The following is a 15,801-nucleotide window of genomic DNA, read 5'->3' as shown; positions in this document are numbered from 1 at the left end:
GCTGAGCAGTTGCGTCGTGGACGTCGGCATCGACGGCAGGGTCAGAGCTGGTCTTGGGATGCGGCAGCGAGTTTGGGGTCTGAAGCGTCCATCTATGTTGAAATTTTATGACCGGACAATCACCGGGCCGTCCGCCCGGGCATATAGTAGAGTTTGAGACCCTCGGATGTAGATACTCTCATGACAGCCAAGATAAGCTCGTCCTTTGTTTGGATGAGCTAGCTTTTGATCGACTCCGCCGCGTCCAGCTGCTCGTTTCTCTCTCATTCGACATGTATACTCCGTTTTCGTTTCCGTCAGGGACGCCCACCGTTGAGCTCAGTTGTATCGACTCAAATGGCAAAAGTTGCACTAGTTTACACTTGCATAGTAGATAACAGTACAAGTTTTACGTAATTGTTTTGCAAGTTTTCGATATATTCTTATTCTCACGTACAAGAATAGAAGCAAAAGTCATTATGATTTCAGTTTGTCTAATTCACATCTAGATGTTTTTTAAGTATGTCATATCTAAGCTCCCACAACTATATAATGCAGCAACAAAAAACAAAAGAAACTAGGACAAAAATATACACCATAAACAGAGTGAACATCAGCTTAAATGTAACATAATGTGTCCTAGACAGACCCTTATGATTTTTCATGTTATGCGTAAATGTATATATATTTCTGTGATTTCTTCTCTTTTTATGGTTAAACCACACCTGTAATTCCTTTTTCTGTAGAAATAATTTTTTCCTTGTTTTTGTCTTTGTTCATTTTTTTTATAACACCACTTCCTCAGAAAGAAACATGTTCTTCTCTCTTTATATTTTCATTCATTTGCTTTTTTAGGTAACGCCACTTCAAGAGTTCTAAAGCATTTGGACATGTTTTTTCTTATTTTTGTTTGTCACATTTCTTATTTAAAATATATTCCTTAGTTTAAAATATATTGCTTTTTGCCTTTTTTGGATTTCCCGGTCGATATTTATTCTTTTTTTATTTGTACCTTTTCAATTCTAGATTTTTCAGTTCACTATTTTGAATGGTCATTATTACATTGTCGAAATATCTATGTTATTTTAATTTTCATGTGATACATTGATCCTCAATGATTTTTGTTTAAATATAATATATTGGAATTATGGTCTAAATTCCCTCTTTTATCCTTCTTGAATTTTTATAACTATAGAGTAATATACGTGTCAAAGCAAAAGCAAAGCTTATATACTTGGTGATGGTTATGGAGACTGGATTTTCTAGCATGCACGGAAGGTCCCGTGCATGGTCTAGTTGGCACTCTTTGTAGAATACCTTATTCATACGTCTAGAACTATTCATCAACATTAAGGGCTTCTTTTACATGATTAGAAAACAAAGGAATTCAAAAAACACAGGAATTTGACGGGATTGTAGGTGCAAAACAGAGGATTACAAAATAGAGGAAAACTACAAGAATGGTCATTTGGATGGAACACAGGAAAAACACAGGAAAAGTGCCTCGATCCTACGCGAATCAGTGTAAAAAAGAGGTTATAGTGGATGTTGAAATTCCTATAGGATTGAGGTGTAGGAATGCATCCATAGGAATTTTGGAGGTGTGGTTCCTTTGATCCAAAGGGCTTCTTTAGGAAAAAATCCAATGGATTGGAATCCTCCAATATTCCTATGAAAATCCTTCAATCCAAAGAGGCCCTAAGTACATGGGCCCAGTAATGCAAATTAAATGTCATCCCCATGCGGAACCAGTCTATCCATACAAAAGCTAACATTTTCTTTTCTTGTGAGATATTAATTCATCAATTCCTAACGACATGCTCTTTAAAACAAGGCTAATATTGAATATATTTTAATTGAGTTTCAATTTCATCAGCATATTTCACTCATTTTTTAAAACTGATTTGACTCATTTTAAAAAGCATATTCTAGTCATTTAAAATAATCATTTATCTCAAAATGTTGACTTTACTCATTCCAAACAATGCTTTTATTCATTTGGAACAAACTAATTTTCCTTAATTCAGAAAAACGATTTCACTAATTTCAATAAAATAATTTCACTCAATTTTTATTTGTATTTCACTCATTAAGAATCATTTCAATAACTGATTTAATCATTAAAAATTTCTAAAGGTCAAAATTATAACGTGTTTAGAATCTATCCAAGGTTGATCTTGTTCTAAAGGTCTTGATGCGATGAGTTCAAATATATAAAAACTTCCAAAAAAGGAATTTTGGTTTCAAAGATAATAGATTTTGTAAAGGAAACTAAAAATGATGGATTTTGAGAGGAAGAGAGGAGATGCTGGCAGCCATGCATGTGTCATAGTTTGTGAGCAGAGAGAAAGAAACGCATGCATGGCATTAAGTGGACTGACATGATACAATGCTATATTAATGCGAACGGCATACTCTATACGTATACGCAAAGCATAGTTTGCATGCACTCGGATCTCCAGCGTAATCCAGCGATGGATGCATGCACTGGACCTCCCGTGCATGAGAGAATCGCTTTTCTCGATGGTTATGCAGTTTTTTCTATGTATAGTGTGTGGTCATGTACAAAGAAAAATATCTCTTTTTTTTTTTTGAACTTTTGATCGGTTGGGCTTAGATAGTAGCACTTCCTGTCAGCTGGGCGTTGATCGGGGTGAGTATTGGAATTGACTGGAACTTAAATCAGAACAATTAACTTCGTTGGATGTGAGTCAAACATTTCAAGGAACAATAGACTGAAACAAAGAAAATATTCAGGCACCTGAGCTGTTTGGTCATTTGCTTTATTTTAAAGCAGGGCGAAAGCCTGTTTCAAGAGCTGCTCCCAAACAAAATAGCTATGAAACGAAGAAGAGGACACTGTTCTGCTCCCTCCCTCACTAAATATAAGTCTTTTTATGTATTTTAATATAAACTACATACGCAGCGAAATGAGTGAATCTATACTTCAAACTACGTTTATGTACATCCCTATGTAGTTCAATACTGAAATCTCTAAGAATACTTATATTTAAAAACGGAGGGGGCATAAAACAAGAGAAGAAGATACTTCTCTGTTAAAAAGGAACTAGCAAGTGTTTCATAACTTCGATTAGCAGCTGCACCAAAAGAGCAAGAACGATGAAGAAAAAGTATGGATGGAAATCACAGGAAACATTACCCAAACTGCCAAACATAATCAATCGACATATATCTCTGATTCTGATAATTCAACTGTCTGTTCAAGTTTCACAACACAGCAGGTTCCCTTCCCTTGGCATGTTTTCTTCTTAAGAACAGTATAAAGAGAAAGTGAGAGAGAATTCGCAAAAAGATAGGCTAAATTTGACGATAGTTCTAGCAAAACTGAAGTTCAGATCCTGTAAACAGGACGGAAATAGTCTGCCAAAATGGAAATCTGACGAAATTCCTATGGCGGTAGCTTCCATCGATCTCTTCTCTCCCTTGATGATTCAGTTCACTGCGCCTGCGCGGGTCTTGGAGCTCCCGAGCCCGAGGGTGAGGTCCAGCTCATGCTCATCCGAGGCGCACACCTCATGGATGCGCTCCCCCTCCCACGCATTCACCAGCACCGGCCTCCCGCCGCTCCCGAACGCGAAGTCATCCGCCTCACGGTGCTCCATTTGGACGTCGCCATGGGCCGCCAGCGCCACCGGCGAGCACGTCCCGCTCTGACACGGGGTGCGCATCCTCGAAGAGCTCGCGGTGGCCGCTGCCATCTCCCCGGAGACTCGGAAGGGGTTCGAAGGAGCCATGAGGCTGTAGGTCGGAGACGACGGGCCGGCTGACGATATCTGGAAACCGGAGAGCCAGGCCGGGTCTGGACCGACCCCGTGGCCGCCGCGGGGACTCGACGGTGTGGAGTTGGGCAGAGAGGCGTAATCGTCGTAGGCGCTGCCGCCGGCGCTGAACCATGGCGGCTGGACCTGGACACTCGGATACTCGCCCCATCCCGTGATGAGGTGGGGCATGCGCCGCGGCGAGCCAGACGGCGGGGTCACCGGCGCGCTGATGGAGCCACCGCTGAAGTAGTCGTACGAGTGGGGCGAGTATCGCGGGAACTTGGAAGAGGACGCGAACCCGGAGCCGGAGGAGAGGTTCTTGAGCCAAGGGATGAAGGAGCTGCCCTCATAGTAGCTGCTGCCGCCGCCGAGCGTGGTATGCGAGGACGTGCCGGAGGTCGGGAAGGTGGACGGCCCTGCCCTCGGGTTGTACGGGGCCCGCGGGCTCACCGGGTGCGACGAGCACGGGCTTCGGGAGCCCGACCGGACCACCGGGTTGGCACCTTCTGCTGCTGCTGGAGGCTTGCAACCCTGAAAAATGAATAAGTTAGTGTGAGTGTGTGACATTGTGAATTTTGTTTGACATCTCATTCGTGTGAGATTACAGTGTGTTGCCGGACAAATGCATATTTACCGGGACAAGATAATCAACTGGGCACTAGAGGTAGGTACAAGCCTAGTCTATGTTACTACATGCATAATGTGTACTCCTTCCATACCAGCTGATTTCTGATGACGGAAGGAGAACAATATTGGCACGTGCCAAGGAAGATTCATTTATCTTCATTTAACACCTGTATAGTACAGCCGTCGCAATGCCAAATGCTGGCGGCGACACACTTTCATAAAGGCTGATTGCACGAAAAAAGGAAAAAGGAAAGAGCATGCTCGTCTCTAGAATGTCATTTTGTATTGCAAAACGGTCTTCTGAAATCAAAGCCCTGCCTTCTTTGACAGTCTTAGCTCCTTTGATGAAAATATTCGGTCATGCACTGCCCATATGCACCTGCATATGACCACGCCACTAACTTTTGTCCCCATGATTGATTCTTTACCTGCCTTTTCTCTCGCATGAACTCTTCTATCCAAGCACGTACGTCTACTAATTTTTTTAACTACTTCCTCCATAGAAAAAAATATAAGAGTCTAAACGCTCTTATATTTCTTTACAGGGGGGTACTTGCTAAAGCATGGCTTTGCAAGATTGTGGCAAATGTTTGGACAGTGAACAGATTCGATGCATAGCAGAGATGCTAACTGAAAAAAGAAAGGAGCTAGGAGCTTTGGTACATTACACCCTTACTTGCCTAAAAAGACACGAGAAAGAAAAGAAAGTGAGATCAAGAAGAATAGCAGAAGACCCCCTCATTCCCTCAAGTAAGAGCAAATCTCCTCACATTTTTTGGAAAAAAAGTTACAAATCACGGGAGAAATGATTTCATGGTGGGTTCTCTCCGCAGCTATAGCAGTCGTATAGCGGGCAAGCGCGGCTATGGCGGAAACTTTTCCGGTCAGGATAGAGGATTTTTCTGTAGATTATTGTTGAACATTAGAGCGTTCAGCGGGATATTCGGAGCATTTTGCGGTTGTGGCCATAGCATTGCGCGGAGGCTCCCAACAACTATAGCTGGCTATAGCGGAAACTTTTCCGGACAGGAGAGAGAATTTCTTTAGGTTATTGCTGAACTTTGGATCGTTCAGCGGGATATTCGGAGCATTTCGCGGTTGTGGCCATAGCGTGCCGAGGCTCCCAACAACTATAGCGGGGCTATAACGGCATTTTCACGGGAGATTTAATTTCATTAAGAAAAAATCACAAAACTTTACAGGCCTCCTCACTTAATACGGGGAAAAGAAGCAATACGCATTGCTGCAATTCTATCTATAGCTTTTGCTTGGAAACAGGCACACAAACACACACTTACGTAATGATGTGCGTGTGGTTCCCCTTTGCCTTGTCCCACATGTGCAAACATAAGAAGGGAGTCTCAAATCTCGCAGGGAACGGATGAGACGACCTAGGTGATAAAGGATCAAGAAAAGGAACCATTGAAGGGAGAATTTCAACACGAAAAGGAAATCAAAGCAAACCATAGCAAAACCAGCTGAGAGGAACGGAAATCTACGGCTCAATCCATCCACCCTAAAAAGAAAGAGATCACTCGATCCGGAAGGAATTAATCGCTGAACCGAGAAAAGAAAGAGCTCAACCAAATGAGAAGGAATATCAGATCGTCCCACAGCTCGGCAAGAATTGATGTACGTACGTGCGTACAGCCGCGCGCACGAACGCATGCATGAAGCAAAACGGCGTCGAGACAGAGGAGAGGAAGGAGAAGGTGAATGAGTTTGCACGGAGGGAGGGACGGGACGGACCTTGCGGTAGGTGGTGCCGTCGGGCTCGACGGTCCAGCCGGCCTCGTCGCAGAGCGCCTTGAGCACCTCGTTGTTGTCGCAGTGCTTGGGGAGCGCGTAGCCGCCGCGGGCGCGCAGCCCGTGGAAGATGTTGGCGGCCACCGCGCGCCGGCGCCGCTCGCGCCGCCGGTTGTTCTCCCGCTCCCTCCACGTCGGCACCCTCGACGCCATTCCCCTCTCCTCTCTCTCTCTCTCTCTCTCTCTCTCTTCCCGTCAGAGTGCGGAGCTCGCGAGGTGGTGGTGGACTGGAGGAGGACGCGGCCGCCGCTCTGCTTAAAAAGCGGCACTGCGAACGCCCCGGGTGGCGATTTTACCTCTCTGCCCTCGAAGGTCGTCCCGCGTCCAAGCAAGGGATGAAGGGCAGGGTTGGTATCCTGCGCGGTAATAATTGGCCGAGTTAAAGCGATCCGGGTATGGAAGGCGTTCATAGCCGATCGCCCCGGGCACGTGCGGTGTAGCTGGGAGGAGGGGTGGTGGGCCCGTCGTATCAGTGGGAGTGACCGGTTGTCAAAGCGCGTACAAGATTTATTTTGCTAATGGGCCGGCCATCTGTCACGCTGTAATGCGCTCGGATCCTGTGCTTTGCTCTGGTTTTGTGAAGATGTTAGATTCTTCATTCACATTGCTTTTGTGAAGCTTCCGGAGGATTTTCATCTTTTTTTTATCTTTGAATTTTTATATTTTTATTTATTTTCTTGAAATTTTCATGAATAATTTTAAAATTTACGATTTTTATAAAATAGTAACCAACTTCCAAACCCATGATTTTTTCAATTTCGTAAAAATTTCCAAGTTCATGAACTATTTTTAAATATGTGAATATGTTTCAAATTAGTGAACCTTTTCAAATTCATGTACTTTTTTGAATTTGCGATTGTTTTTTCATTCACAAACAATTATGGAATTGATTAACTTTGTAAAATTCGTGAATATTTCTTGAATTCATGAACTTTTTTTCATAAAATTCATGAACTTTTTTCAATCAACGATTTGTTTTCTGAATTGACTAGCATTTATTGAATTTGTAAAAAAAAATCAAATTCATAATATTTTTACAAATTTCGTGGACTTTTTTAAATTCCATGAATAATTTTCAAATTGATGAAACTTTTCCAAAAAATGATCATTTTTTGCCATGTTTTGAAAGACAAAATAATGTCATGTTTTAATAGAAAAATGCCATGCTACCTATAATAAAAATGCACATGGCAAGTTTAGAATAAGTTCCCTCTGAAAAATAGTGATTTTTGTTCTTTCAAAAATGAAAATAAAATGAGGATTTTTGTTTTTTAATGAAAAAACAAATTTGAAAGAACTTGTAAAGTATATATAGCAACTTTTAATACATTGTTCACATCCTCTGTGCCACTTGATGGTACTTCTTGTGGTGGAGAATAAAAATATGACGTTCGCCAGGGAGTTGGGCACAACGAGCTAATAGAAAATCCTGACGTGGCATCATCCTTGCGCTGCGATCCACGCTAGATAATCAAATGGCATCCGACGCGTCCGCTGGTCAAAAAATTGACGTTCCCCGAATAACATTTTCGTAATTTTCAAAGATGAGCACATGTAAAGCTTACCTCTAATTTAGTACATGTTGTTTAGTTGAGGTATGATTTAATTTTAAAGTGTGCATCCTCGATGTCGTGTTGTTGCAAAATTCGGATGTAGAAGTAATTGATATCCTCTTAATCAATAATGCTAAACATACAAAGAGGTACACGCAATTACACGCTGACTAGGATTCTTTCTTTCTTACTAAGCTCTCCCCCCTTGATTTTCACTGGGGTGGCCTCTCCTCCCCCTTAATCTCCAATCAAAACCCACTTGCCTGTAAAACACCTGTAAGCGCAAGTGTTTATTACCGGTTTCCGGTATGTACCTGTGCACATTTGTATTCCCTTCTTTTCTCTATTTAAGTCAACGTATTTCATCAAACCGGACCCACCATGCACATGCAAAGTATGCATGCATGGTCCTACTTCTCTCTTTTTACTGCTCAGGGTAGACTATGACCTGCATATCTCTGACATTATCTCTCCTCTCTCCATCTCTAAATCCATCACTTTTAATTCCCTTCTCACTATTTAGGTTGTTCATATCTTCAAAACAAAAATTTTGTTTTCGAAACTTTGTATAATTTGAACTGTTGGAGCCAACACCTTTAGAACAAGATCAATCTTGAATACATTCAAACAAGTCTAAATTTCAATGTATGAAATGAGTGAAATAAGATTTCTGAAAATAGTGAAATATGTTCTTTGAATTGGGTGAAACCAATTTTTTAAAATGAGTGAAATATGTTTTTCATACACATGACACATTTTTTGGTGTAAAATATGTGAAACTTGTTATTTCATAATTTTGAAACTAGTCATGTAAAACATGTGGAACTAATTATTTAAAACCTTTTTTATAAATTAGTGAAATTTGTTTTTTCATACACATGACACATTTTTGTGTGTGAAATATGTGAAACTTGTTATTTCAGAATTTTGAAACTAGTCATGTAAAACATTCGAGACTAATTATTTAAAATCTTTTTTATAAATTAGTGAAATCTGTTTTTCATACACATGACACATTTTTTGGTGTGAAATAAGTGAAAATTGTTATTTCAGAATTTTGAAACTAGTCATGTAAAACCACTGAAAAAAATAACACGCTATAACGCCGCTAATAGCACAATATAGCATATAGAGAATTGTCTCGCTAAATAAATCAATGTACAATGCCTCGCTAATAGCGCGCTATAGCACGCTAATAGCATATTTTCAGGGGCCACACTATTTTCTGTACTGCACTATTTTTTTCATTGTGTAAAACATGTGAAACAAATTATTTAAAACTTTTTTTCTAAATGAGTGAAATCTGTTTTACGAAACAAGTGAAATTGTTTTTTGAATTGAGTCAAATCAATTTTTTGAAATATTTGAAATAAGTTTTTTGCTTTGAGTAAAATCAATTTCTAAACAAGTGAACTCAGTATTTTGTGCTGAGTGAAATCCATTTCAAACTAAAATATGATGATGAGTGAAATATGTTTTCTCAACTTGGTCAAATTATTTTTCTGAAATGAGTGAGATCAGTTTTTTTAGATGAGTGAAATCATTTTTTTAACACCGTGAAATGAGTTTTTTAAAATGAGTCAGATCAGTTTTACGAAATTTGTGTAGCCGGTTCTTTGAAATGAATGTAATATGTGTTTTCAAATATGTGAAATCCGTGTTTAAATTGAGTTTAAAAAATCACACGAGCGTAATCCGTTTTCTGAAATGAGTGAATTTTTTTTTGTAAATGAGTGAAATATGTTTTTCGGAATAAGTGAGATGAGTGTTTCAAAATGAGTGAATTTAGTTTTTTGAAGCGAGTGAAATCACCTTTTAGAAATGAGCGAAACCAGTTCTTTGAAATGATACTAGTGAAATCAGTGTTCTAAAATGAATAATTGTTTTCCAAAATGAGTAATATCTATTTTAGAATGAGTTAAGTCTGTATTTTTGAATGGCTCAAATTTGTTTTCTTAATTGTGAGATCAGTTTTTGAAACAAAGTGAAATGAGTTTTTTGAAATGAGTTAAATCCATTTTTTCTAAATGCCAAAGCGAATGAAATGGTAAAATTCAAACTAAGCTAAAATATATTGAATATTGGTCTTGTTTTAAAGATCTTGTCTTTAGGAATTCAAATATATAAAAATATGTAAAAATAAAACATTTATTTAAAATATATCAATTATTTAATAGCTAACAAGAAAGTAAAATGTTAGTACTATAGGTTGAGTGGTCTGTGAGCACACGTGCATGACTAAATAAAAAGGTTGTGAGGGCATGTTCACGTATTGGTGAGGTGGTGTCAGACTAGTATAGAGATGTATTTCAGCGCATAAAAGATTTCTTAGGTTATTAGTGAAAGGACAGTGCGCATCTTGATGTTGACACGAATGACGGATGCTTCACCGGTACATTCGGTTCCGGTAAATTTACTTATTCGCACCTATAAACCTATGTACTCCCTCTGTCACAGTTTATAAGGCACACTTTCATTTACATGCATTTCCAAAATACGTGAGGTTTAAGGCGCGTTGGCATTTACTGCTTAGAGTAGTTAATTAGACTAGTACTAGGCATGCGTACTTGGCTGCATGCATAGTGGGAACAGCTGGGTGTGCACACGAGTGGGAATTGGTCTCCACCACTGCATGCATGCGGACAGCTCTGGCCGGGTGGTTTACTGTTCATTGATTTCTCAGCTAATTAGGCGCTATTGTTTAATTTACGCAGCTATTTTTCAGTCGAGAGGAAAGAAAACTGAAGCCAATCATGGATCATCTTGTTCCGAGAGATTTCTGATGTGCGCCTTATAAACTGTGACGGAGGGAGTATGTGTAGCATTACTCTGCTCTCGATGCACTCTTTATCAAAGAATATGAGCATAACTAGTTATGCAATCAGTTTAAGGACACACATTTTTTGTTGCCAAAAACAAACTGGAGGCTTCGTGCGTTCCTACAGGGAACGAGCCAACAACAACAATTTTGAAGGAGGTGTGATCAGCACAATATCGAAAATAACAATATCTTAAGTAACACGCGAGTCCCGCTATCAGCTTCTGGCAATAAAATACTACCGCAGCACAATGATCAGCACGAGCAAGCCCACGAGCTACCTCGTGCCGAGATCAAAATCATTCATATCCCGGGAATGATTTGGATCGGCAACCACTCCCTCCGCGTGCTGCCGCGGTGGCCGGAGCAGCCGCGGTGCCTACTTATTCGTGCTCCCCGTCCCTGCTACTACCACACCTCAACCCACTGACCGCGTACATCTCTTGCAGCGACAATGGAGCTCACTCTCAGACCCCTCGCTGCCATGTGCATCCTGCTCGCCACCGTCGTCGCCGCGCCGGCGGCGGCCACGGAGGTGGAGGTGGAGATCGAGAAGACGCTTGCCCAGTCCTCCTACATCGTGCACGTCGCGGCGGCGCACGCGCCACGGCTGCCGCGCCGCGGCCTGCTGACCACCCGGGCGTACGGCTCCTTCTTGCGCGACCACATCCCCGTCGAGATGTCCAGCCCGGCGCCGAGGGTGCTCTACTCCTACTCGCACGCCGCCACGGGCTTTGCTGCGCGCCTCACGGTGCGCCAGGCCGCGCGCCTCGCTTCCTCGGGCTCCGTGCTTGCCGTGGTGCCCGACGTGATGCAGGAGCTGCACACCACCCTCACGCCGTCCTTCCTCGGCCTCTCGCCATCCTCCGGGCTGCTCCCGGCGTCTAACGGTGCCACCGACGTCGTCATCGGGGTCATCGACACCGGCGTGTACCCGGAAGGCCGCGCATCCTTTGCCGCCGACCCGTCGCTCCCGCCGCCGCCCAGCAAGTTCCGTGGCGGGTGCGTCTCCGGACCGTCGTTCAACGGCTCCGCGCTCTGTAACAACAAACTCGTCGGCGCCAAGTTCTTCCATAGCGGGCTGGAGGCTGCACGCGGCCGTGCGCTCGCCGATGACTTGGAGTCGCCGCTCGACACCAACGGCCATGGCACCCACACCGCCTCCACCGCCGCCGGCTCTGCTGTTGCAGACGCCGCCTTCTTCAACTACGCCAGAGGAAAAGCCGTCGGCATGGCCCCGGGCGCGCGCATTGCCGTCTACAAGGCATGCTGGGAGGAAGGGTGCGCGAGCTCTGACATCCTCGCCGCATTTGATGAGGCCATCGCGGACGGTGTCGACGTTATCTCTGTCTCCCTCGGCGCCGTAGGCAATGCCCCGGAATTTTATGACGACACGACCGCCGTGGGCGCGTTCCGTGCGGTCAGCAAGGGCATCGTCGTCTCCGCCTCCGCGGGAAACTCTGGTCCCGGAGATTCCACCGCATGCAACATAGCGCCATGGTTCTTGACCGTCGGCGCGTCCACACTCAACCGCCAATTCCCAGCCGACGTCATCCTCGGCAACGGCGAGACCTTCACGGGCACTTCTCTCTACGCCGGCGAGCCGCTCGCCGCTAACAAGATACCATTAGTCTACGGGGGAGACGTGGGCTCGAAAGTGTGCGAAGAAGGGAAGCTCAACGCCACCATGGTAGCCGGGAAGATCGTCTTGTGCGACCCCGGCGTGAACGCCCGGGCAGCGAAACCATATGCCGTCAAGCTCGCCGGTGGCGCCGGAGCAATCCTCGCTAGCACCGAAGTATACGGCGAGCAAGCCATCAGCAGCCCCCATGTCCACCCCGCCACGGCCATCCCATTTGCTGCCGCCGAAAAGATCAGGAAGTACATAACCATGCAAAATTCCCCAACCGCTACAATCGTGTTCCGCGGCACCGTCGTCGGCCCGACGCCTCCATCCCCTAGAATGGCGGCCTTCTCGAGCCGCGGCCCGAACTTCCGTGCGCCGGAGATCTTCAAGCCGGACGTGACCGCACCGGGCGTGGACATCCTCGCTGCTTGGACAGGCGCCAACTCACCCACGGAGCTGGACGGTGACACGAGGCGGGTGCAGTACAATATCATATCGGGCACATCCATGTCATGCCCGCACGTGAGCGGCATTGCCGCACTGCTCCGACAGAACAGGCCAGAGTGGAGCCCCGCCACGATCAAATCCGCCCTGATGACCACCGCGTACAACGCGGACAACGCCGGCGGCGTCATCGGTGACATGTCGACCGGCGACGCGTCCACGCCGTTCGCGCGCGGGGCCGGACACATCGACCCCAACCGCGCCGTCGACCCGGGGCTCGTGTACGACGCCGGCGCGGAGGACTACATCACCTTCCTGTGCGCGCTGGGCTACACGGCCGAGCAGGTCGCCGTGTTCGACTCCTCCACCAACTGCTCGACCCGCGCGGGCTCCTCCGCCGGCGACCACAACTATCCGGCCTTCTCGGTGGTGTTCACTTCGAACAAACTGGCGGTCGTCAGGCAGCGCCGCGTCGTGCGCAACGTCGGCGGTGATGCCAGGGCTACGTACAGGGCCAAGGTCACTGCCCCGGACGGCGTGCGCGTCACGGTGATCCCCCGGACACTGCGGTTCAGCGCGACACAGAAGACAAGAGAGTACGTGGTCACCTTTGCACAGCGAATCTTCGGGAGCGTCACGAAAAATCATACATTTGGGTCGATCGAGTGGAGCGACCGCAAGCACTCGGTGATGAGCCCCATCGCCATCACCTGGCCAGAGAGCCAGGTTGCGGACATGTGAATGTGATCAGTGTCGGGCAGGTACTACATAGTGCATATGTTTTCTCACGTACTTCATCCGTTTCAAAATAAGTGACTCAAATTTATATTAACTTTGTTTGAGAGGGATTATTGTATCTATGGAAATTAACTTTTGCTTCAACCATTCACAATGCTGCTTCTTTCGGCCGACTTAAGTTTCGACTAATGCCAATGTGTCCTTCATTGTTTCTGACGAATTCTTTTCTTTATAGATAGTTTTCTCCATCAGATTCAGGTCATGCTTCTTTGTTTCCCGCACATATCTATCTTTGGATGCTTATTGGTGACGAGGAGCTAGCTCGGCGTAAGCTATGGAGCTCGTCCATGATCAGCCCTTCAACATGCTTGCACTGTCTTCTACGGGGAAATGATAGTGTTGATGTAATAGTAGTATTTTGCTTATTATTTCTGTGTGAGAGGGTCTAAATTGTAGATAGTATCAAATGAGTTTGTTTCAATTCTTTATTTCTTGTTGTGTTTCCGCATCATTGTTTTTGCGAAGCAAATGTTCTGTCAGATGGAATCATAAAATTTTGTTTCCGATGCACCAAATTGTTCCCAAGACACACAACAAAATTACTGGTCTCAAAAGATGTTTCCATCATGCAAACGGGAGAATATATGTTTCTGCCATGTCAGAAAAATGGCGCTTCCATCTATCATGAAGAATGCTTCTGTTGCAGAAAAACGTGTTGCCATTGTTAAAAATAGATCTTCAAAAATAAATCATAATTAGTTTAACAGATTCTTCGATAGGAAAAATCACAATTTACCAAAAGTATTTCAAAAATGCCAGATTTTTATTCAAAGAGAAGTTATGGGCGTGATTCTAGGAAACAAATTACTAGGAAGCAGCAAAACTCATCGGAGTAGTTAGTATACCAATAAAGCAGGCAATTAGAGCAACTCCAAAACACCGACCCAAATGGACGCACCCTTTGTTTGTTTGGACGGCTCGCTTGTCCCCTTCTGCATTTGGGTCGACTGTGCGTCCAATGCGCAGACCGATTCTCGTCCGCACAGAATTTTTAAAAGACACGCGGCCATAGATTGCCTTCCAAAGTGACATGTAAGGCAATCGACGCCGCATTGCGCTTGTCCTTTTTCTTGAAGTTGGTCTTCCACGCGGCCGCGGCTTCTCTCCCTCGCCATGGCTTCGGTAACAGATGCGGGATTCGGTAACATATCAAATGGCCATCATGCTTTTAATCGTACGGCCACATACTAGTCTAATAGATAGCAAACATCAATAGTTTGATGCCTAGCGGCTCTATTTGTTTGATTAAACTTTTGAAAGAACATGCGGTGCCCCCATGTTTAGTTTTGGTAATTGATGACAATCTCTATGGACTAATGGTTGTCTTGAGTTATATTTGAAGGATTTGTCCATAGGATTTTCTTGAAGTCCATGTGTTGGTTTCAAGGAGTTTATGAGTTGAGCAAGGTGCTATTAAGGAATTATCTAAAGATTGGTCATGCGAGTGTTGAGCTTATTGCAAGCATGTCTTGAAGAAGAAGGTTGTGTGATCATTCATGTTTACCTTCAATACATCATCCAAATGAAGAGAGTTGCAAAGATTTAAGGTTGATCAAGACTAAGTCAATAGTGAATCAAGTTGATCAACTCAAGTGGTGATCGTCATCAAGATTGCCGTGTGGAAGTTCAAGTGGAGCATCACGAAGAGATCAAGTGCTTGAATCTTGCCATCCATTGTGGTGTCAATGGACTTGTGAAGATGAGCCGAAGAGTGGCTCACCCATAGTGGACTATGGGGGAGCAATCATCTAGTCTTCATCGAACCAACGCAATCAAGAAAGGTGGTCCATCTTGAGGGAGTCAAGATCGTCATCATCTAGCTCAAGTGGACCATGTGCAAGGCAAAGGTTTGCCCTTGATAGATTTTCTATTTTACCGGTCTCATGGTGGTAGTAGGGAGACCGGGTTATATGATCGTTTGCCGTACTATCAAGGGGGGCTCTCAAGTTGGTAGCTTGATCGTATCGTTAGTAGAGAGCTCAAACCCTTGCATCCTTGCATCATGTTTCTTGGTTCTTATTTGGTTCTCTTTGTGAGTCTTATATCTTATGGTTATCTTGATGACAAGCTTGAGTTCATCGAAAACGGAGTTCACATGCATCTTCTATGATGTTTTCGGTGTTGGAGGTTTTACCGGTCTTTTCCGAGGAAGGGTTCTCACCATTTTCCTTTGTGACTTTTCTCATTTGCTTATTCTTGATATTTATATCAAGATTGTGTTAGCCCATGTCGTTAGCTTTCCAACAAACTTGGTTTCGTTGAATTCGGAGTCCGTTTGCAAAAGTTGTGGCTGTTTTGGTAAAGGCTGCAGCGGTACTACCGCGACTAGAGCGGATGTAATTTTTTACTACCGCTCCAGAGCAGTAC

At 44.2% G+C, this 15,801-nt stretch overlaps 1 protein-coding gene across 1 annotated transcript; it reads left to right on the top strand.

Annotated features, from left to right (window-relative positions):
* Nucleotides 1-10,864: 10,864 nt before the first annotated feature.
* LOC119326550 (subtilisin-like protease SBT1.4) lies at nt 10,865-13,899 on the top strand. Its single transcript, XM_037600183.1, has 2 exons — nt 10,865-13,397; nt 13,610-13,899. The coding sequence occupies exon 1, from the start codon at nt 11,020-11,022 to the stop codon at nt 13,375-13,377; it is 2,358 nt and encodes a 785-aa protein (XP_037456080.1). The 5' UTR covers nt 10,865-11,019; the 3' UTR covers nt 13,378-13,397; nt 13,610-13,899.
* Nucleotides 13,900-15,801: the final 1,902 nt, after the last annotated feature.

The sequence above is a fragment of the Triticum dicoccoides genome, chromosome 6B, assembly GCF_002162155.2.
Source record: "Triticum dicoccoides isolate Atlit2015 ecotype Zavitan chromosome 6B, WEW_v2.0, whole genome shotgun sequence".
NCBI classification, from domain to species: domain Eukaryota; kingdom Viridiplantae; phylum Streptophyta; class Magnoliopsida; order Poales; family Poaceae; genus Triticum; species Triticum dicoccoides.
The sequence above is the reverse complement of the archived record's forward strand: the minus strand, read 5'-3'. Positions and strand labels throughout refer to the sequence as shown.